The following is a 24,080-nucleotide window of genomic DNA, read 5'->3' as shown; positions in this document are numbered from 1 at the left end:
TATTTAATATTGGGGTTTTTTGTTTGGTTTTGGACATTTTACACATCGTCCTCGTCGTTTTGGACACGGGGTTGTTGAAAGTACATGATTCCATCTGGTAATGCATTGAGGTTTTTCGGGGTAATCACTCTTTAAACACAGTGAGTGATTCTCTACTGCTCTGATTGAGAGTTTACACAGTGGAAGTCCCCTCTTCTACATGCTGGTAATGGAGCGGACCTGTGATTGCAGAGCAAGCAGACACAGAATTTCCCATGGCCGATCATCGTCTCTGGTCATGGGTGCCTTCCACCCCTTCTGACTCGCCCACTCCCCATCCCAGCCCAACAAAGAGGGAAAACAAAATCAAACAATTCACAGTTTCCCATTATTCTCTCAGTCGGCATATGGTTCCAATCAGCAGTGTGCGCACTGTAAGTGTGTGAGTGAGCGTGAGTGTGCGTGACACCATGTGAATATTTTTATTTTCCATACATTACAGATACAAAGCCCTTTGTTCACTCTCTTTCTCCATCTTCCTGGCTCCTCCTTCCTCTCACGCCCTCTTCATCTTCCATCTCCCTCTCCCTCTCTCTCCAAGCCCCTGTCTTTGATTCTCAGGTTTAAACTCTCCCTCTCGCTCTATTTTAGTCCTGCTTTTCTTGGCTGCAAGTCAGACCTCAGGCAGACCTAGAGGTCTTTTTCCCAAGCGATCACCAGGGTGGACTCCAGGGAACAGAAAACACACACACACACACGCACACACAGGCCCTGCCCTCAGATGCTCCGTCCATTTCCTCCACTGCCTCCGCTCTCATGTTATTCTCTGTCTGCACCTCCTTGTTGACTCACACACTGTTGCTGCATTACTCTGAAACTGCGCTGCAGTCACGGTTTAATAGAAGACAGAGAACACAGTGTTCACAGTCACGTATTGTGTTCCTGGCCTGCATGAACTCTCCACACAAATTGTACATTACAAGCTTTGCAGAGAGTTTTTAAGGCTTCATTTATCCAGGTTAGTCCCTCTGGAATCCCAGATCTCATTTACAAGAGAAACCTGGTTAAGACTGCAGCAACTGCAAACACAAACAAATGTGTCCAGAGCATCAAGTGCTGAAAGCCTTCAGTGAAAAAGAAAATATGGAGATCTGTCCAGTAAATAGTTTCAAGTAAACAAAACTAATTATTGCGAAGATTAAATAAATCAGTCTGCACAAAAACGGGGTTCACTTAGTGTGGAATGTCGACACTGTAGTGCTTCAAAAGGTATTCAGATCAGGATTAAAAAGTTATGCAAGAAAATAGAAAACAATCCATTTCAACCATGACAGCATAATAATTGGGTTGCTAATAATACTTTGTCTCAATACTAAGTCTTAATTTGTGAATTAACGTGTGACGAAAGAAGCTTGGAAATACAAGTGAGTAAAGTTACTTGAGACTATTTGAAAGCATGCACTGTATTTTCCACAAATTATAAATGACATGACATGATTTCAGCTTTTGCCTCAAAAACTTTCAAACAGCAGAAAGAGAATAATATCACGTTGGACAACTTTTTAAAACAACAATGATTCATACCGATTGATACCAGTGTGTCATAACTGAAATCTACTGAATGATAGAAAAGGCCTGATCAGAAAAAGAGGAAACAGCAGGATGACAGCGCCATCTAGTGCAGGGTTTCTTCACCCTGGTCCTCGAGGCCCAGGGTCCTGCATGTTTTACCTCTCTCTCAGTTGGAACACACCTGATTGCAATGAGAGCTAATTACTTAGCTGCTCGTAAAGAAGCCCAGTAATTAGCTCTCGTTGCAATCAGGTGTGACTGATCTAGTGGAAAAGAGTGGAATTTTTTTCATTTTGAAAGTGAGCAACTTGACAGAATCTCCAGTCTGTAAAGCCGCCTGATATGTCATTGAAAGAAATAACCAAGAGTTTTCATTATTTGGGTTTGTTTATCGATTTATTAGCATGCTCTTGGCTCTACTCTTCAGTCTTTGATTAGAGTTTAACAGTGTTTAGTTTCTTAAATAGACTGGAATGCAGTAACACCCTTTGTCCACTAGGTGGTGGCGATGATGGTCTTTTCCACCGAATTGAATAAAACTTAACCCAAGAGACAGTTTCAGTAAACAGGCGAAAATCAATCAGTTCAAACGGAGGGAGCAATGCAACCCCGAGAGCAGATAACGACTCCTTAAGGCACAAAGACTCACAGGTGTTTTGAGTGAATGTATACATCTTACAGATTAATTAAATTCCGCTAACAACCCCCATTATCAAAGAAACCGGTACTCACCTTTTGGTCCATCATACAGCCTTTCTCAAAACGAGTGTAAGACACTACACCTTATGTTGGGAGGAAATTTCGTTTTCGATAGTCTCTCTCGGTCTGCCATTCACTGTATATAAATGCTGCTCTCTGCGCGTTCTCTCCAGAAATAAATGTGAATTTCCCAGCATGCCTTGTTCCTGGATAAAATTGAAAACAATTCAGGCTAAATGTAGATATTTATTTCTAATATAGGAAATTGGCGTTTTGATTTAAATGATCTAATGGCCCGTTTAAAAGCTTTGAAATATGAAATGATAATTTACCAGGACATTTGCAGACATTCAACAAATACTTGAAAACACATGGCCATCTGTTTCATAATCAAATTTAATAATAAAACCGCAATTTTCTCTTCAAAGACAGAACTTATTGACTACGAGAATGCATAATCATGTTTTGATAATGTGGTTTAGCGTAACGTGAATTGCACTTAGGTTTAGGTGAAATTTCGTGCTTGGAAAAAAAAAAAATAATAATGATATAAACATCCCAAGAGAGATTTCAGGATTTTCTGATGGAAGAGCTCAATCTTAAACAAACTAAATCAAAGATAACTAATAAATAAATCAAGATAACTGATGACAAACTGACAAAAAGTGAAATAAGTAAAACTGCATAAACAATGTTGAACTCACATAATTATATTAATTTAGCTTGGTGATGATCTTCATTTCTCGACAGATTAACTAGGAACTGACATTTCAGCTGTTATATAAATGCTCCCAACTTGAAATTGGTATTTCTACATAAATACACCAAAATCTCAAGAAACTATTAACAATTCAGCATCCTGGATTCCCCCGAGCTCTCCTTTTTTGTGAGCCATTTCTTTACTTGTTTTGTTTTAGTCAGCTCAAAGTTGACCGTGGAAATCATTCATGTTATGTCCAAATAATTATTCTTTCTCAATACTACAATGCCAGTTCACCCTCTACTTTTAAGGTAAAAAAACAAACAGCAAAACCATGTTTTCATCTAAAGGAAATACCTTTATTTAAATAATTTCTACTAATGGCTAAAGTATCCTGTAGCTAAATGTTATGAAATAACAGTTTGGATTGGTATCTTTATATTTACAATAATCTATCCTCTTTTTTTTTCATTTAGCTGATTTTTTAGATGGCACTACTTTTTCATGATTAAAGAGGAAATCTAGTGCACACTGAAACCACACAATTTTGTTCATTTTCTTTGTCTATTATTTTAGGTTCAAGGTTATAAGCACAATAAGGAAAAAAAATACACTGACTACAAACTACAAGTGGTAATTTGTTGATTTGAGGATTATGTGTATTAAACATACAATAGTGACCAAAATGATGAGCATGGGGTAAACAAAATCCTTATTTTATTCTTCTAAATTACAAAACAGCTTGATATGTCCAAATTAGTCCTTTTTTGAATCTTCTCCGTAGATGCAGTGCAGACGGGAAAGTCCCGGCAGGAGATTTAAGAGTCTTCCTCATCGCTTCCTGCGAGGCTGCTGTCGGTCGAGTCCACTTCCTGCTCCTGCTGCTGTGATGAGGCGGTCTGTGTTTCGGGGGGCTGCTCTGTGGTGCTGGACGGCTGGCTGTGCTCCGAGGACGAGCTGCTCTCTGCCGGTTTGGTGGCGTCTGTGTCGCTCTCTTGCTTTTTGTCGCTCTCTTGCTTTTTGTCGCTCCCCTCTAAGAAAGTGGCCCAGCCTTTTAGCCGCTCCTCCCGCTCGCGTGTCGTCTCCTCCACCTATAGGTTGATGTGGAAGTTGCAGATTTTGTCAGACATTACTACTGAAGTGATGTTTTCATAAAATTCATATCTCTCTGTCTCAAAAAAAAAGTAAGCATAACAGGAAACAAGAATTGAACTTCTCTGTCCACTGAATTTTATTCTTTATTTCTAGCAATGAGACCTTGTGTAACTTCCACACACATCCCCCCGTCTCACCTGGTAGTCTGTGGTTCCGTCCCAGAGCAGAGCAGACAGCTGCCGCCCTCCGAACCAGCGTCCGTTAAACGACTCCACGCAGGCGTCGGCCTGCTCCGGCTCCTTAAACGCGATTGAAGCCACGCCGTCGGGGTGTCTCTGCAGCACAGACACAGCCATCAGCCACAGGTGAATGTTTTCTAAGGTCTCTGTGTTAATTTACTCACATCAAAGAGAATGACTTTCTTCACGTCCCCGAACTTCTCACACTCCGTCCGCAGATCGTCACGATACTCATTCAGCACCAGGGGGTCTTCCTGCAAAAAAAAAAAACAACACAGAGATGGTTACGGCTTGACAATAAGTTGTGTGTGTAAAGGTGTGTGTTCTCCTCTCTGCACCTCGAAGTCACTGGGGTGAAACATGTTCCTGATGATGACGACTTTTTCATGCCTCTTCCTCGCGTCTCCTTGCTTCTCCGGCCTCCAGTCCAACTGTCTGTTAAGAAAATATGGATGTAGTTAGATTCAGCCAGGAAGTGGAGTTTATTTTTTTTAACATGGGGAATGAGCAGTCAAAAAGGTTTTACTTCTGTTGCTGCTGCATCTTCTTCTTATAATCTTTGCTTTTTTTCTTCTTCTTGCTGGCGTCGTATTGGCCTTTTAGCTCAAAGCGTGCTGCTTCCACGTGGAGTTTGTACCCTCTGACCTCAGACTCATCGATCAGACGCATCGCTAAAGCCACCGACTCCTTCTGCAGAGAATCACAAACACTCAAGAGTCACATAAAAGGCTCAAACACAACGATCAAAGTCTACCACTCATATGTTCATAATATCTCCTTTATAGATTTGGAAACTTGAGCTTCAAGCTGACCGTGAGGAAATCCTAACCTTTAAATAGCAGCAAAGACCGTCTCCCTTTAGGTTTCCCTCTTTGTCCTTGTAGAGTTTGACCTTGAACTCCTCAGTGATGGGGTCCCGCATCACAATGCCACACTTAGACATCAACTCAACAAACTCGTCCGTGCCGATGTCGGGAGGCAGGCCTGAGAGGGAGCGAGAGACGGGAGGGAAAAACTAAGACCCAGTTTAGAAAACCAAAATGTGGAAGTGTTTAAAAAAATAAAGAATGAAAAAAAAGGATGCCACTCAGAAAACATCTGCCTCTTTGGTAAGGAGATTCAGGCAATACTGACCAGAGACGTAGACGTTTGTGTTTTTATTGTCGTCAACATCAAACCATCCTGCAAAAGAGAGAAAAAAACCCCAAAATAATTAGCATGGATGTTTGAAATTGGAAACTTAAGAATTGCAAGCTGTTCATATATAATCAATAAACTCACTATGGCCAGAAAAAGTATGTGAAGCCTTTGGAATTCCTGTTTGATTTTTTATTTTTTTAATTAATTGACCGTAAGATTCAATTTAGGTCACAAATATAGAAGGACACAATCAATCATGTCATGTCAGGCCTTTATTGAATATATACAGGAAACATTATAGTGTGTGAACAGGCTGTCTCCTGGTACTCCACAGCTCTCACACAGTAATAACAAAAAAAACATGTCTGAGGGGAAGTGACAAGTCTATTTCAATCCTAGGTGTGATATGCGAGTGTGTTTTCGTTGGTGTCTCTGTGATGCAACCCTGAGTTGGACAAAGCAGCTGGATAGATGGATAAAGTAAAGTGAGCTCCATATCTCTGTAATGTTTTTCAACATTATAGAGCCTGTATGGTTTCAGAGACATCACTGTGACAGACATGACTCACATCAGCAGACGCCTCATTAATACCAGTGAAAAGATTGGAGTTTTTTCTAAGTCAAACAAGCTTTACACCCCCGAACCAGTCTTGTTTCATTTACTGGACCCCAGGTTTGCAAACTCCTGAATCCACTACATTTTTCTGGAGAGATTAACCTTAATTCCTCCGCCGGCAATGTGCAGGTTTTAATGGATTTGTTCAATCCAGAAAAAAAAAATATTTGTTTGTGTATTATTTAGCTAAGCACAGTCTATACTTGTGACTATGACGACGAGCAGATTATATTTAGAGGTCAATTAATGAAGAAAATGAGGATATTCCAGAAGGATTCATTCATTAAAGCTGTTAAGATTCATATATGAGGGTTAGTTGCACTCTTATCCGTTCCTCTTTGATTTTGGGACTCAGTTTACCTGCTTCCGCTTTCCTCTTCTCGCCTTTCTGCTTGGCTTCTTTGGCTGGCGCCTCCTGCTGCTCCGGGTTTGGTTTTGGGGCGGGAGCTGCCGATTTCTCCTTTTGTGGTTTCTGGCTGTCTGCCGTGGGAGCAGTGGAGTCGGTGCTGCTCGGGGCCGTGCTGTTTGCATCTGGTTCTCCTTCCTGAGTGAAGCCATAGTTTGCCTGGTAGGCTGCCATGAAGTCCTCTGTTATCTAAAGAGAGAAGGTCCACAGTCTGAGTTACAATGTATTAAACTATGGGAGACAAAAGAAAACTAGAGGGGCATAAATACAAAAAACGTCATACTTTCGGAAACCAGGCCTTCTTCTCGTGGTCCCAGTCGTAGACTGTGCCATCCTCTGGATCAGTGTATGTGTACGGGTCAGAACCATCTTCAGTCCTCTGGTTGTAGAGCTCCTGCATCCGCAGCTGTTCCATAAACTCTTTGTTTGATTCGCTGCTCATCTGTAACAAAATGAAGCAGCAAATCACAGAAAATCAATTAGAAGGCTAATTAGTGATGTCAAATGCTTTCTGCTTTGCCATTTCTTTGATATATTTCAGGTCTTTTTGGTGCCTGGTGTCAAATCACAAGCAACTACACAAGTGAATCAGTGATGGAGGTGAAAAGCCAACATTACCTAGTAAATAGGTTCATATAAAAAAGTTTGAAGGAGTGACACCATATTAATGAGAGGTATCTGCTACAAACACATACAAAAAATAAATTCTGCAACACTGAAGTTACACCATGCACTTCAGTAAACTTCTGTGTACTATTTGACAAGCAGGACAGTTTTCTTTTACTCTGCAGCTCTATCTCCAGCAGACTCAACAAGGAGCAGACTGACAGCAGCAACTAGCAGCCTCCAGGTCCTCAACCTCATTCTTTGTTACCTGTCAAACAATTGATGGGAATTTAAGGAATTTATGCATTATTGGTTTTGTAAATCAAGGACAAGTCTACAAGGATATTTGTTTGGTGTTAAAAACACTTGGTGAATAAATGAAAGGGAACTCTAAACTGGTTGTTAAAATGAACGTGTACACGAATAATTTTTCCCATCCTTGTAATAACCCTGTAATGAACTTAACAATTTGTTCGCCACTTCTGAAAAATACACTAAAATAAAAATACTAAAAACACACTGCTCTCAGAATGAGAACGTTGGTGTTAGCAGACATGCTAACGTTACCTTTCCAAGTCAAAAACAAACTCCAGCTGATGAGACTTTAACAGCGGATCCTCAGTCACACACAACCACCGACCCGGCTCCACTCTGGTGTGAGTGTGTTTTGCCTATTTTCTCAAGACTTAAATAATCAAAATCTTTAAACGTGTTTTAGCGGCTGTTTTTCCCTCACTCTGCACGTCTGCACTGACCATAGACGATTGAACGAAATACTTCCGGGGTCATGCCGCAATGCGCAGGCGCAACTCTGAAGGGTGCGCTTGTTTTGTTTGTAAATATCTAGCTTTGATGAGCCAAATTTTATTCACGTGACCACAAACTAATAATCGTGAGAAATATAAGCATATCCATATATAACCCTGAAATATAAAATTTAAAAATGTATTGTAATTTCAAAAACAAACCAAGGCTGATAAGCCTAGAGCTAGAAATATTCATCCATCCATTCATCCAATAGTTTTGTTTCTGCTTCTTTTCTTGTAAGACTGTGATTGTACAAATTACAACCGTAAAAACCAAAAGTTCAGATCTCTCCACCCCTGTGATTTGCAAGAAGTGCATCATGTACAAACTTTGTGCCAAGAACCTGAACCAACAGAGTGAACTGCTATAAGTATGGGAGTGAGAAAACGAGGAGTTAAGGGAATATTGAAATGGGGAAGAGGTAGAGGACAAGGTAGATTAGGATTAGGTAGATTGATTTGCTTCCTGAAAGCAACGGGCTTGAATTGAAATGACGAATAAAATAATAAGTGAATAGGACCAAAAGATGGCAGTAGTGCGAACTGTAGGAACGCAAGCTGCCTTTTAACCCCAAAGAAGAAGAAGAGGAAGGAAGTAAGATCTTTCAAAGCTTAAAATTACTGTATTTTCAATTAAGTCAATCTTTGCTTATAGAATAAATTCACGAGGCATAAAAAAGGCTATTGTAAGATTCCTTCTTTCCACCAACCTTTACCCAAGAATATAAAGTACTGCGAGTAATTCTTTGAACAGAAGGGGGCAGCATATATATGTATATGTGTACAGCCTGCCGGAAAGGAAAAGAAGAAGAAGAAGAAGAAGAAGAAGAGGAAGGAAGTACATCCGGGGTCACGAGTCGAACATCCACTGTTGTGTTAGCTTTCGATGCTAACAGGAAAAGTACCCACGGCTCTGTGATAAAACATTCTGAATTGTGCTTGGCATGGCGGAGGGTAGCGGTAATGTCGGCGTTAATCCGGGCGGCCTTCCCCCTGGAGACCCGCAGCTTATCGCGATGATTGTGGAGCACTTAAAGAACCGAGGGCTTTTCGATGAGTTCCGTCGGGACTGTTTGGCGGATGTTGACACGAAGGTAAATCTTAACTATCCCCCCAAAGATAAGACCCACTTTCCCAGAATGATCGTGGCTGCAGTGAGTGTTGACTGAGTTGTTGTTGCCGCCAGCCTGCCTATCAGAACCTGCGGCAGAAAGTGGACAACTTCGTCACGTCGCACCTGAGCACGCAGGAGTGGAACCCGTCCATCAACAAGAACCAGATGAGGAACGGACTGAGGCAGAGTGTGGTCCAGTGAGTTCCTCCTTTAAAATCCCCACCGCACACACAGCATCGAAGCCAATCTAACTTGGTCTCAGCTTTGCCACAGCCAGTGTAATGATAGCACTTTAATCTATACTGCTGACATCTGCAGTATTTCCACTTTGTTTTAATGCAATAAACTAAAAGAACACACTGAAAAGGTTCACATTTAATGCACATAGAATTTTCTAAAGGGCCACTTCATTTCATAGTCTGAAGCAGCTGCTTTAATTGTTGTTCGCCACCAGGTGTCAGTTGTTCTTTAGGTTGAGGTTCATGAGGAGACGTAGGGAAACTGAGAAAATGCATCTGAATGAGGTCAAAATGTAAAGCATAAGGTTTCTGAAAGTTTCCACCAGCAGATCTGATTTCTCAACATGGTGAAAAATGATACATATCCTGGCTTCAATCAATTCATTTCTTGGTTATTTTTGCTGTGGATTTAAATCATGGAAATCCCTCTCACCTTTTCCACTGTAAAACTGTGGAGCAACACTTGTTTGTGTTTGTGCTTTCAGGTCGGGCATGCTGGAGTCCGGTGTAGACAGAATCATAACTCAGGTCGTGGATCCCAAGATGAACCACACTTTCCGCCCAAACATAGAAACTGCCATCCACGATTTCCTGTCAGGGGACAGAAAAGAGGAAAGTGCCTCCAGCCTGAGCTCTGCTCCGTCAGAACAGGCAGAACCACATGAAGCCCCGTCTGCTCCTGGACCCAAAACCCCCTGAGGTCAGTTCAGAGAGCAAACCTTACATTTATTGTTGCCTGAATTTTAGAAATACAGTTCATTCATCTCAATTTTCCATGCCGCTTCAGGTGCGCCTGCTGCTGCTTTGAGGTCTACAGACAGTTTTGTGTGGCTGGCTTTGCTGTAACCTTCGGAAAGGTTCAGGCAGCATCAAGAAGAAGAAGAAGAAGAAGTGAGGCTGGTTTCCTGCTGCCTCATTGTAATGGACTAAACTCAGGAGAGTTTCATGGCGCGTCTCACCTGCAGGAGGCTACCGGTGGAGAGGATGCACAGCGGCCATGCGGTGAACTGTCTCTGTATTGCAGAGTCAAATACCGCACAACAGGGTGTGTGTGTGCGTCTGAAGAGCTTCATTCAGTCGCTGATGCGCATGTTAGTAAATGTTTGTTGGTCGATCTGTTATGATCCTAAACTTTTTGCTTCTAGAGTGACTGGATTTTTTGTAAGCTGTAGACATGTTTTAAAAAAAGATTGTGAGAGTTTCTGCTCTTTTTTCCAAGGGAGTCTATCAGGTTTTCAATATTACTTTAATTTTTTTTGATGGTGTAGAGAAGCTCATGTTATCGATGTGTGACGCTGTCTCTAACTGAATAATCTGTTTAAAATTTTAAAGCCACCATGATGACTACTGTATGTTCACTACACTCAGTTTCTCTTCTCTTTTTTTTTTGTTTTTAAGGATTTATGCTTATGAGCAGTGTTGATGCCAAATATTTTTATTGAGCACAGAACGGAGTTACAAAGAGTTAACTGTCTGGATTCTTTTTGGTCAATGTGTTTAATTTATGCGGACTAATAAAATTCATACTTTCTTTAATAATTAAGCTGCCCATTTCTTGCCGCTAGGTTTTTTTTTCATAAGTTATTTGTTCCACCAACTGTTTGTGTAATTGTTTCTCTGAAGTTGGGAAACCTGTTTGCAATTCATAGCGTACCTGTTGAATAAACTAAATCGATGATCTGATGACTTTCGGCTGCAAATAGAGTCCTAGCACTTAAAACACATGATGTGAAATCATTTATTGAAAGGAAGGAAGAAAGTAAATTCCAACTGCCTACTTTTTAAGGAAATGTTATATGTTGTCATCATCGGGATGTGATTGTATAGAAGATCTTTGAATTTTTTGTTCTTTCAACATGCCTCCTAAATATTGAGCCGTATCTCTACAGTCGTCGTCCTACTCGGCTCTCATATCTGGGATTCCCAGTTGTGGTGCAGCGGAGGAATGAGTTTATGGAGGAGCCTCAGCCTCGGCTTGCGTAACTTTATTGATTTAACCTCTTGTTTTGGAAGAGGAGCAATCTGCATGTCAACACAAATATGTCAGCGAGTGTCTGGACATCCCTTTCTTTTCAGTGTGTGTGTGTGAGGGATCCAGTGGTCATCCAGCCAATGCAAAATGTCGGCTGAAAAATAAAAAAAGAAATAAGCATTTTACATTTTTTAATATTAGCGAGTAAAAGGTTTTGTTAGTGTTTATATGGCTTGGATTGACCCTTCAATCTTTATAAAGACATCAATTTTACTGAAACTTTTCATATTAGAAAACAATATAGCTTAGAAAATCGTGAGCAGACAGATTGTGTTGATCTGTTGATCTGATCAGATCTGTGCTGATCTCATCTTGAGCAAGAAAATGACACAAAAAATAATAAAGCTTGAACCCATTAAAAGGAAATGTCTCCAGATGTGGGTGTGAAAATGTGATTTTCACTTGCTTTGTGTTACATTTAAACCACCAGTGTGTGGTCCTAAATCAAGATGAGTTCTGCACCACGCTGTGCAAAGTGAACAGCGCTTTACAGTACGTCTTCATGTCCTATTTTTACGGTAGGCATCCATTTTTCCACCGAACCGTACATGTGAGTGTGCGCAAGCTGAGAGGTAAAATGTTTACGAGGTGATCATGTGAGAAGACAGAGAGTAGGAGGTCCTGTTTGCACAGTGATGTCTGTGCATTAGTGTACTGTTTTAGGGCTCTGTGTGTGTGTGTGTGTGTGTGTGTGTGTAGTGTTGGGGTGAAGGGTCGTTGTGTGGGTGGTCATCAAAGGTTGTGTGAGGGAACTTGTGGGTTGTTGTTTTGAAGCTCGGCAGGAATGAACGAGCGGGAAAGATTGCAAAAAAAAAAAAAAAAGGGAGGGAAAAAATGTTTTACAACGTCCAAACACTCACCCCTGTGAGAGTACGTCTTCCCCAGCTGGGCCCCCGCATGAACACACACACATAAACACACCCTGTCCTTCTACCTTGACCTCCCACTGCAGTACACACACACACACACACACACACACACACACACACACACACACACACACACACCCACATACATTTTAAGCCACATATACAGCAGAGTATATAAATCCAAGGATGCAACAGACTGAGAGGCAGGAGCTGTTTGTTTGGCTCACACTGAATCACCGACGTGACGGTTTGTGCCTTTGTTGATGTCAGGGGTCAGAGGTCATGGACATTTCTGCGGCAAAACACACACCAACAACAACTTGGCTGAAAAAAAAACTGAACATATGATGAAGGGGAAAAAAAAAGGGAAAATTCACCTCAGATCGGGAATGATACACAGCATCTGAAAAGTGTTGAAAACTGACACCGGTTGGGACGTGCTGAGTTCATGTGTTTGCAGCCTTTTTGTTTTGAAAGGCCCAATTTCCAAAATACATGACATACAGCTTTAAAACTGTTCTTAATGTATAATATATAATCACCTGAGGCTATATAAGACTTTTTCACATGAAGACGATCTTCACTGAGGAGCTCCTGCTGAAACTCGCTACAGTCACATTTCTGTCACCTCACAGTGACGGTGTTCCTGGTTTGGATCCAGCTCAGGGTCTTTCTCTATTGAACTTGTGTGTTCTTGTGCTTGTTTGTGTATTTTAGGGGTATTCCAGTTTCATTCCTGAGTCCAAACCATGGCAATGTAATTGTGGAACTGTCTCCCTGTCTGCCCTGAGATGTAATGGCGATCGGTTCAGGGTGAACTCAGCCTTCATAACCTGGGTTGAAATAAAGGCTTGAAAAGTGAATCTATTTGGTTCGGATTTGTCCCAGTCATCTGTTTAACCGGCGCTGAGTATGTGGTTCTTGTGATTGCCGTGTTTGTTTGTTGGTCGCTCTCCACAGTCTGAACTGGAATGATTATTTACGAACCTTCCAGTTACAATCACCTAACTGTGAAGTGACAGCATATCTGAGTACCACAGAGCAGTTTAAAAACTTTTCCCCCCCTTAAGATATTTGTTACACTTGAATTCCTTTTCCATCAAACTGTAGTGGAATCAAATTTTCCACTTCTCATATCGTGGTTTCCTCAAGGCTAAAGCTTCAGCAGCAATGTTCAATTTCAAATTCTTCAAAACAAATCAGTTTCAATCAAACTGTGATATTTTTACCCTTTATAGCATCCTTTCTCGCTGCCAGGTCGCACTGACCTGGCAGCGAGTGTACGTTATAACCACCCAGAGACATTTATAGACATGTTAAATAGCTCATTTTCCATTTCCAAGTTTATTTCACCAGATAATCCCAGCAGAAGCTTTATCCTCCAGAAGTTTTTGAAATGATTTCGCCTATAATATTTAAACCTTGACGTAGGTCAGTATGACCCAAAATATATTCGGGAGGTGATTGAGGACATATTATGACAGGTTCGCTGCAGAACACACCAATCAGCTTTTACTGTACTCACTGAAACGTATTAACCATGAAATGACTCAACATGCGGATGAATGCAGTCAGGTATATACAGCCGTTTTTGTTGCTGCTTTAGCCGATGAAGCATCAATTCAAGGTGCTGGAAACCTGGAAGAAACATACATCATGGACAGGTCAGCACAAGCACACACATGGACCCACACATTCAAACACACACACACACATGCACATATGCAGATCAATTTAGAGAAGCCAACAAGAAACTCCGAATGCATGTTTGGAACGTTTTTTTTTTTTTAATTTCACTGATGGAATGGAAGACATTGGGAGCTATTGTAATTCATATATGATTCAGTCCATCTGGCTCAGTCGAGCCCAAACTGGACTTTTTCTGACCTCTGAAACAAATGAGTTTGACATCTCTGACTCAGACAATGTGACACACTTTTATTTTGAAAAGTATAACTCAAAATATCCAGACTTTTTTAACTACATTTTTGTGACCAATTACTTTATTTTTGACAAATGCTCCATGTTTGTTGATCTGGGAAGCTGCTTTCTACTTTTACTTCAGCATGTTTAAACAACGGTGCTATTATTTGTAATTGATAATCTACACCTCTTCCACCTATTAACCACTAAAATGCATTTACAATTAAAGGATCTCATCCGGGAATGTTGCAGAAATGTTGCATCAGAGTACAACAGATCCGTAAAGAAGCCATGGAAGACAAACATGATGGAGAGAGAGGGGGGGTGGGGGGGTAAGGAATGTGGGCTTCAATAACAGTTTGGAAATCGTGGTCCTCATCACGTCCTCCGCTCCGTCCTTCAGCCCGGCCCGTCGCTGCACGTCTCCTCCCTGCCAGCGGAGCAGCTGCTCTCCCTCAGACCCGGGCTCGACTGGCTGCTCGCTTAATTGGCTGTGGATGTCTTGAGTGGCTGACCTTCACGTAGCCCCGCGGAGGAACAAGAAGATCTTATCAGGACTGACTCTCTCTCTCTCTCTCTCTCTCTCTCTCTCTCTCTCTCTCTCTCTCTCTCTCTCTCTCTCTCTCTCTCTCCGAGTGTGACCCCGTTTTCTCCTCCTGCCCTCCCACCATTCTCTCATCGTCAGTTTATTCATAGTTTCTGCCGCTACAGTGCCTCCTATGCGTATCATCCACGGTAAACTTTCGGCTCCACGTGCGCCGCGCGCTCACGGAGCCACGCCGTGATTGGCCGAGACGCGCAAACTCTCTGTCCTCCTGGCGGCGCGAGCGCGCGGCTCTCCTGCGGCGGTATAAAGTGCAGCCCTCGCGTGGCAGCTCCACAGTGTGTGTTGGAAACTCCGTCAGAGCGCGTACACGCCGGTCCCGTGTGATCTCTTCAACAAACAAACGGGGCAGAGAAGAAGTAGCACTGACCTCCGGAATGCAGCTGAGCTCGTGCGCGCTCCTGGCGCTGGTTCCCCTGCTGCTGTGCCAGCAGGTGCTGGCCGCGGAGCCGCACGATGTGCAGGAGAAACAAGCCGGCCGGGTCAAGAGGCGCCTCTCCCTGCAGAGCACAGGTGAGCTATGCATCTTTTTTAACACGTGCGCGTCCTTTTCTGGGGGTGTTACGCGCTTAATGGAAGTACACGCGTCCTCTTGAATCCGAATGCCCCACGAGCGCGTGTTGCACTTGAATGTTTCAGTGGATAATTATGCAGCAAGAGATTAAATATTACTAGTTATTTAGAGCTGCCGCGCTTTGTGTCACGCGCCCTCATTTTAAAACCAAGGTAAGATGCACGAACTCTTGCTTCGGTTTGATTCACTGGAGCGATTCAAGAGAAGAAAACAGATTTTAACTCACAAGATGAAACGTTGTGTACCTGCTCTATGTATGTTTGAGACGAGGAGTCCCCGTTAAGAGAGCGGCACGTTCCTCACGCGTGCCAAAAAAGCGGTAGTTATTTTTTTTTTTCCTGTAAGATAATATAAATAGTCGTGAAGGCACAGTTTATTTCCGCATCTTTGGATTCATCAGTTGAAGTGACAGATAATCTGGACATAGATTATTAGTCTTCCAGAACTGGACATAACAGCAGCCCTGGAGTGCGCCTCTCGGGCCTCCCCCTGTAATAATAGTGTCAAAATGGTGCTGCAGACCGGTTTGGGATTAAGCAGACACCTGATAACTATTCACAGATACAAAAGAGACGATTTTATATAAAATGCTTAAGTTATTTGACCTTTGAAGTAAAGGTTTTACATTTTGAATCAGACTTTGAACTTACTTTTTAACAAATTACAAGACAGGGAAGTCTTAACTGAGTTGTGTTGTGATGCAGTGTATAACTTCAGAATCTAACGGAAAGTTCCTGATTTCAGTGTGGTCACCCTCCTCTCTGCTTCTGTCCCTCAGCGGAGATTCAGAGCTGCCTGGTGAGCTCTGGAGATGTCGGCTGTGGCATGTTTCAGTGCTTCAACAACAACTCCTGTGACATCCAGGGCCTGCACCACATATGCCTGACTCTGCTGCACAACGCTGGACGCTACGACTCACAGGTGAGGACCAGCGCCGTAGCTTGACTCCATAACAGACACTCAGAAGCATTTTGTAAAGTGACTTGATTGCTTTCAGACACGTTTGGATTAGCTGAGGCCACGATATTGAGTTCAGCCTGCAAACGAGGGCAGGGTGGGAGAAGACATGTCTGGATCCATGTTTTTATTTCATTTAATCCCATCAGTCATTGCAGTCATTTGTGAGGAATGTTTCTTGTATACGGAGCGGAGGAAAAGTTATGCACGGCCACACCAGTTACAAAACAATCTGAGAGGGGAACTGAAATGAGAGAAGGAACAGCTTGTCCACTTTACTAGAATAGAAATGCATGAGAAAATGATGCAAGTCCGCAAGTGTGCCTCCGATATGAGCGGTTACAGTGGACCGGGTTCAAGAAGGGACACGGCAGATATACAAAGGCTGATTCATTTATTTGAAATAGCATCCAGCGATCAGTCAGTTACATCATTATGTCCCATGCAGGGTCCCAGCGAACTGGAGCCCATCCAGGTTAACAATGGATGAAGTCGTGAAGCATACTGGACGGATCACCAGTCCATCACAGGACTATCGCAGTCACAAACTGAGTTACTGTATACTAAAGTTCCAGAAACTCGCATGGGAAAATGAATTGCCCCCCTGAGCCTTCCAGGCCTGGATGCTGCTGTTGGAGCAGCGCGGCGGATGGCTAATGGGAAAGTTGGAGGGGCTCCCTCCACGAGGCTGAGGGATGAGGTGGTGATTTGGAGGTGCAGGGTTGCAGAATAACTGTTTGACAGTGATATTTAAGGAGCAAGAACCAGACAGCGATTTACTGTAGAGATAACTGCAGAAAAATTCGGGATGTCAAAATAGAAGATGATGTGATTTGTCAGTGAACTATTCTAGGCTTCAGTACTTGCTGTTGAAATTCTGCTTCCCGGATGACTGACCTGCTGATAAACCGCCTGCATCTCCGCCATATTAGCAGAGCCACGCGTTTCATGCTGCTCCTCTTCCTCACAGGGAAAGTCCTTTGTGAAGGACGCGCTGCGCTGCATGGCGCTGGGACTGCGGCAGCGCTTCAGCTGCGTGAGCCGCCGCTGCTCGGCGGTGAAGGAGATGGTGTTCTCGCTCCAGAGGGAGTGCTACTCCAAACACCAGCTCTGCCTGGCCCTGCAGGACCACATGGACACCATGGGGAGCCTGGTCCAGTTCCACCTGATGTTCCCTTCAGGGTGATATATAGAGACACACACTGAACGCGAGAAATCTTCACGTGTCTGGTGATTTCTTTGATTCTGTGTCATGCAGGCTGTGTTCAGGAATTATGGAAGAGAGGGTTGCTTCATCTGAATGCACCAGTGGTTTTACTTACAGCCTCTCATCCTTTCAGGCCTTACGTGGAGCTGATGAACTTCCTGCTGAAGTGCGGGGACGAGGTCAGGGCATGGGTCGGCCGGCGGCTGCAGGGGCAGTGCGAGCAGCACTGGGGGGCGCTGTGCGGCAGCTTTGCGGGGATCTGCCCCATGGGCCAGTCGGGAGCTGCGCAGCACGCCACCTCCACCTCGCCTCCAACCACGGAGGCAGGGACCGTCACGGCGCAGAGACTCCCGGCCAAGGACGCCAGCGAGCCTCTGCAGATGGAGAACGTGACCGAGCCCAGCCTCCCCGAGTCGGAGGAATCGAACGCCACCACTTCATAAGACAGACAGGGTTCGCAAAGATCATTAACACCAACGTACAAGCTATATAGAACGAGTGAAAGTAACAGCAGTAGTATTCAGTGCAGCATAACTTATTTAATCTGTCGGGGGTTTTTTTTCCTAAAACATTTTCTTTGTACCAAAACCAAATATCTACCTCACTTCAGCATCACAGCAAACCGCAGCGGCTCCATCCTTCAGCCAAAACAGGGACTCACTCAAGTCACCACGACAGGGAATTTATAGCTCAAGTGCAGCTGATGGCTCCAAGTCAGGATTCTACCTATTTAAGTCTGTTTTTGTATTTATGATGATTGTTGTGTTGTGCGCCGTATTATTGACATGTAATCAGGTGCTATGTTGTAGGCAGTCAGTGGGAGGAGAAGCACTCTTTTAGTCTTGTTGTAGAAATGTGTTTGCTTCAGTGTTCTTCTACTTGAACTCGACATTTCACGCAGAACCAGGTTCAAAGATTTTGTAAGTTTTTATTTAAATGGCTCTTCTATAGCAACTTTAACAGAATTTAACCGCAACGACGTCAGCGGACAGAGGAAAGTCTGTTAACTATGTTAGTTCTGGAATAATAAAGCAGTTCTCACAAATTCACAGTGTTGAAAGTGGCGATGTGGTCAAGAGTCGCACGCTCGCAGTAATAAGACATATAAAACATTCAGTTACATTCATACAACCTGACCTTCACACAGTCTGATTCACAGAGGACAAACACTCTTCAGTACTCCGTATATCTGAGTGGAGAGGAGAAAGGCACATGGTAACTGTACCAGCTTCTTTACAGCAGTGGTTTGTATTCTCTCTCTCTCTCTCTCTCTCGCTCTCTCTCTCACACACACACACACACTGAGATTGTAAATTTACAAAATGTAAACTAAATGAAATTATTGCATACTGTGTGGCCTTGACTCTGGTCGGTTCTGAAATCCGTTTTAAGTATTCCAGACAGTTTACACCCTCAGGTTGGACAAGCAGGAGACTCCACCACGAAATGTGACTGAACCACCCAAAATAGAGACCCACACAAATTATTCATTGTACTTCATAATTTGAGTGTTTTCACTGCTCTCCTCACCAGGAGAGTCATTTCATGAAGTTGTAACATTATGACCATCTTTTCAACATGGCAGCAGTTCGTGGGTTATTCTCAGACTTCATGTACCAGTAATAATGAAAAATGCCAAGTATAGGATTTGAGAGTTAGATAGAATATAATCTACCTCTATGGTGTGTTTCCAGTCTGCAGTAGTCAGCAGTTATCACAATTGTTCCAAAGAAAGGAAAGCCATGAATCAGGAACAAGGCACAGAGGGAGTAAAACTAGATCCACGTGGTTCGATCGGACCGACGAGCTGCAGCAGCTCAGAACTATGCAGGAACTAATACTGGCTCCGATGAGTGTAATGAGGAAATATCTGGCAGGTGGAAGTACTGCCTAATGGGTGAATGACATTTTGTTTACACAACGCAAGACAGGAGAAATGCCACTTGTGTGCACTGGGTGGCAGTAATCCAAGATAACTCAGAATGAGATGCTGCTGCTTCTGTCCCTGGACTGCGTACAGACTGAGAAATAACCATGTGGCAAGTACTTGAATGTCTCCTGAGTGAAGCGTTCACATTTGATCTGTTTTAAAATGGGTCTTCACTGAGGGGGCTCAGCATGGTTGGTTGCTGGATCTCGGAGTTAAACAAGAGGACCGCTTCCTGCTGCACGTGAGAAACTCACTGTTTCAGTATCTCACACTTCAAATAACTCAAACTTCCCCTTGAAGGCCCCAGTATGCATCAAAGTGCTTTTCTACAATCAACAACCCAGCCGCCTGAGCATCGTTCACTCTTCACCAGGGAAATTCCCTCCATGACAGATAGGTGGGGTTGTAATCGGGACAAGTGTTCAGACTGAGAACACGTTCACTGAAAAGCCACAGAGATGAGGATGAGATTCCAAAAGGAGTCCTCCTAGAGTCCCTGTTATTAAACTACAAAGCCCTTTGTGAATACACAAGGAGAAATGCTTAAACCGGACTCCTCTATGTGCAACAATTCCAGTTTTAGTGCTGCTTCTACATCCTGAACGTCTCATGAGCCCCTTTGAGGATATGCAGCCGGAAGCGGTTTGCTAAATGAAGGGGAAGAGGCGTTTCTTCAGTATGTAGAGGACCGTGGCGAGGAAGAGCGCCAGCGCGAGGAAGATGAGCAGCTTGTCTGTTAGCTCCCTGCGGTTGTACTTCAGGATCAGCTTCCTGCCCAGGTGGATGGTTCCCGTCATGCTTTTAAACTCCTCGTTGGTTTCCTGCACTGTCCTGGAGGACGTGGCTGAAGAATGGAAATGAAGAAAAAAAAAACATGGGTCACATACAACTGCAACTTCATTACAAGCAAAAATAGACAAACATGAGATTTTAAGTAGTGAGAGTGTCTATTTTTACCCAGAGTGCTGATGGTGTCCTCACTCTGCTTCACCTGCTCAGCCATCATCCTGCTGATGGACATCAGACTCTCTGTGATGTTGCTGCTGGTTTCCACTAAACTTTCTTTAGTTGCCTTCCTGAGACAAAACCAAAGCAGAACATTTGAGCTGTTGAACTTAAGCGGCGACTGATCACTCTTTACCAGATCCAGAATGGCATCTTAAAATCACTCAAATAAAAAGCAATAATAAACAGAGAGGAACTCAAGGTTGAAAATAACAGCGGAGGCTTTAGTAAAGTGTCTGAAGATCAGCCGAACATTCAGAATTCCTTTGAGTCATAAAGTCGAATTTGAACTCACAAACACTACGTACACTTTTAATTTTAAGTTTCAAAGTTTGGTTTATTTGAAAGAAATTGTCTAAAGCAAATTAAAGAACTATTGAAAAAACTGCTGTAACTCATCTGTGAATTGTGGCTGTTTGAAGTTTTCTTGAGTATCAAGCAATATACTGGCTATTTCTGTGGCATTTGAGGTTTCAGAAACCAAGAGAAAAGAAATGTATCCACAGTAAGTAAAAAAAAAGTTAGGTTGTTTGACACCAGATCAAAGCTACATTACTGTGTTAACATTCTGATTCCAGCTATTGACTTTAAAGGCAGATTCATTTTGATCTGAGGCATTTTCAGCAGCTGACAGGTACTAACTTCTGTTTGAAGCTGTGGTTTTCTACACGAAGCAGCAGCTCGTCCTTCTCCATGTTGTCGATGGCCAGCTTACAGGCCAGATTTGCTTTCCTCCAAGCTGTCTGGTTGCTGGAAGAGGCAGAAAAAAACAAAACAGACGCCAACTTTGAGAAATGAAACCTCACTTTTAGTTTTGTTCATCTCAGCTGCTGAATATTGTTGGGTTTCTGTGCTAACTCCATATCTCTGTCAAAACATGGTCAAAAACTGCTTCGCAAGATTCTGATGAATACATCTGCTGAGAGGAATACATCTTAAAAAACAGATGCAACAGTCAACAACAGATTACATACAGATTCTAGACAACATCAGCATCCTAAAGGCCTACACTTAAATGATTTGTGCTACAAGAGTTTTATTTTTTCACGTCTCTGTGTTCAGACACCTCAACATTTGTTGTCGCTGGCTCTCCGTCTCTGCCTGGATGGCCAGTCTGTCCAACTCACTGTCTTGTTCCTGGGCCATCTGCTCCAGATCCTGACAACAAGCAACAGGAGAAAAAAATCACGAGATACTTTTCAAGTCGAGGCAATTAGTTAAAGTACTTAGTGCAAACCAGAAAATGCACAAGAGGCTGAATTCCGACCTGTATTCTCATCCTCAGCTGCTGGAACTTCAGTTTGACCTGAGAGTTAAGCTCCATGAGAGCAGACTGTGGTCCAGGACAATCCCGGATGTCCTGAAGATGAAAGGATGAAACACACACACAAATAATAATAAGATATGGTATGTAGTATTCATGAAACAAAGCTCACTTTACACTAACATTGCAATATAATTTCATGGATTTCTTGATTTTTACTGACAAATCACAGTAGTGTCGTCACATACATCATTATCAAATATTGAGAATTTTTGAGGCAATTCGGTTTCTATTTAACAAAATGCTAAGAAGGAAAGCAATCCCTTGTCTGCAAGCGCTGCGAGGTGAAATAAAACAGTGGCGCTGTTATCCAGTGTAATTCATGTAGTATTTTATCTTTCCCAAGGCTGCCTTAACCACACATTAGGCATGGATGTATTTAATAGCCTTCGACTGGTAGTATAAATGGACACGATTGTGCATAAAAGGAGGAACAACTTCCATGCATATCCTCATAGTAATTGCTATCAGATCAAAAGTTGTGGTAAATGTGGTAAATGTGACCCCTACGCTTTAACTTTCTCCCATGACTGATCAAACCGTGACAACTTTTAACAGACCTCGTTCTCGTTAGTAATCAACATTTCCTCCACTGAACCACTTCTGAACAGAGAGCAACTTCACATTTAAGCATGTGATAAAAATATCCCTGAATAGCATTACTATGCTTCTACTGCAGTAAATATAACTATCCAACATTAATAAATAATGATGAGACCGCTCTGTCTAGCCGGCTGCTAATAGCATTGGCTTCACTTTACTCAACTTTAATATTGCGCATATTATTTCACATCGATACGAAACATAAATGGTCAATTTGTGACATAAAAAAAGCTGCATAACACGCTTGCTGCTCGTACCTGTATGAGGGCTTTGATTTCCAGGTCATATTTGATGATTTCCTGACCGCAGATTCGGACATGAACGTCCGCAGACGACGCCATTGTTGTTTTGGTACGGCCAGCAGGAGGTTCCAAAAGAAAGAGGAAAAAAGCGAAGCAAAAAAGTTTCCGCTTCAAAGAGGGGCATTCCAACAAAGTAAAACACTCAAATAAATTATTCATAAAATATCCATATCTTTGGATGAGATTAATGAAACTTTTCTACTGGATCAAAAAATATATTATATATATATATATATATATATATATATATATATATATATATATATATATATATATATATATATATATATATATATATATATATATATATATATATATATATATATAAACACTGGACAAGCTGTTTTGTAGTTATTAAACAGCCTTCACATTCCAGAGTACTGCTTATAAAACCAACACAACACAGGAGTGTTGAGCTGATAAAAGTAGACAAGATTGGTGAAAACGTTCCTGTTTTAAAATTCCACTGACTGGAAACCTTGTTTCATAGATATTAGCAAATTGTTATTGAAGATTAAATACTTTTTCACACATTAAAAAAAAACTTCACATGGAAAAGCAAAAGCTAAAATCAACAAAACTATCAGACATGATAGTGATAAAAAAATAAATGATAGTGAAAATAAAACAGTGATACCTGAGAGAATGCCAATCAATATGAAAAAGTTTCAGCTGTTATATATAAACCTGCTGACATGATTTGTTGACTGGTGAAAGATTTCATAATAGCAAGTGCAGCATAAAACCTGGAAACTGTCTCACCACTTTTTATGTTGAATAACAGGAACATTCTAGAAAGAGGCTTTTAATGACTCTCTCCAACTTCCCTTGGATAAGTGTGATTGTGTTCAAAATGAGTTTATATGTTCAACAAATTCATTTAAAAAAAAATACAATACATAATTACCTAAACATCTTAAGTTTACTCCTGCATTCTATTTTGAACAACAGTGGTGCAATATTACTAAAAGTTATTGTTCTTATTTAAATTGTTAAGCATAAAAAAATAAAAACTTTGTGTGATCCAAGATGTGCAGCCATTCAATCCAATCAAGCAAAACACAAGAGTCAAGCTGGGGTGCTAATGGTTTTTATTATTTTGATATTAAAATCAATAAACATAATCAGACTAACGTGGTTACAAGCAAAGCTGTCGTACCAACTCCTGGCTGATACAACAGAGAAAGAATGACTTAAAAAAATAAGAAAGAAAGAAAGAAAGAAAACAAAGAGAGGCACAATAACACAACAGAGATTCAGGGCAGGTGTCTGCAGGATGTCGTGCAGCCAGAGACAAAAACTGTCAGAAGCTCTGAAACAGAACAAGCTGTTACAGTACAAACCAAAAAACAAAACAAAAAAAAGAAACGACTTTTACATTTCCATGCCTGTGCATAAAGCCACCCACTGTGCCTCCAAAACAGAGAAAAAAAAAACACAACATGAAACAAAAAGTTAGTCAAAACAAAAGAATAAACCCAGCACAACATTTATTACACAACATAAATATAACAACTGTCAAGATATTGTATTTGAACA

At 42.0% G+C, this 24,080-nt stretch overlaps 3 protein-coding genes across 3 annotated transcripts; 1 reads left to right on the top strand and 2 right to left on the bottom strand.

Moving 5' to 3' along the window:
- Positions 1-2,717: 2,717 nt before the first annotated feature.
- On the bottom strand, positions 2,718-7,809 carry htatsf1 (HIV-1 Tat specific factor 1). The gene is made up of 10 exons (XM_030101754.1): positions 7,620-7,809; positions 6,730-6,888; positions 6,401-6,635; positions 5,419-5,466; positions 5,114-5,268; positions 4,811-4,974; positions 4,623-4,719; positions 4,449-4,538; positions 4,243-4,380; positions 2,718-4,041 (listed from the first exon to the last, which is right to left on the bottom strand). The coding sequence occupies exons 2-10, from the start codon at positions 6,886-6,888 to the stop codon at positions 3,769-3,771; spliced, it is 1,359 nt and encodes a 452-aa protein (XP_029957614.1). The 5' UTR covers positions 7,620-7,809; the 3' UTR covers positions 2,718-3,768.
- An 872-nt stretch (positions 7,810-8,681) lies between these two features.
- On the top strand, positions 8,682-18,682 carry LOC115395693 (uncharacterized). Its single transcript, XM_030101326.1, has 7 exons — positions 8,682-8,952; positions 9,045-9,169; positions 9,697-9,909; positions 14,911-15,152; positions 15,992-16,134; positions 17,141-17,352; positions 17,511-18,682. The coding sequence occupies exons 1-7, from the start codon at positions 8,803-8,805 to the stop codon at positions 17,818-17,820; spliced, it is 1,395 nt and encodes a 464-aa protein (XP_029957186.1). The 5' UTR covers positions 8,682-8,802; the 3' UTR covers positions 17,821-18,682.
- Positions 18,683-19,954: 1,272 nt separating this feature from the next.
- On the bottom strand, positions 19,955-22,580 carry bnip1b (BCL2 interacting protein 1b). Its single transcript, XM_030101739.1, has 6 exons — positions 22,497-22,580; positions 21,580-21,672; positions 21,379-21,470; positions 20,955-21,062; positions 20,265-20,383; positions 19,955-20,151 (listed from the first exon to the last, which is right to left on the bottom strand). Exons 1-6 carry the CDS (start codon positions 22,578-22,580, stop codon positions 19,955-19,957), a joined length of 693 nt encoding a protein of 230 aa, XP_029957599.1.
- Between the last annotated feature and the right edge of the window lie 1,500 nt (positions 22,581-24,080).

This window comes from Salarias fasciatus, chromosome 10, assembly GCF_902148845.1.
Source record: "Salarias fasciatus chromosome 10, fSalaFa1.1, whole genome shotgun sequence".
Classification (NCBI taxonomy): domain Eukaryota; kingdom Metazoa; phylum Chordata; class Actinopteri; order Blenniiformes; family Blenniidae; genus Salarias; species Salarias fasciatus.
This window is presented reverse-complemented; position numbering and strand designations above follow the sequence as displayed.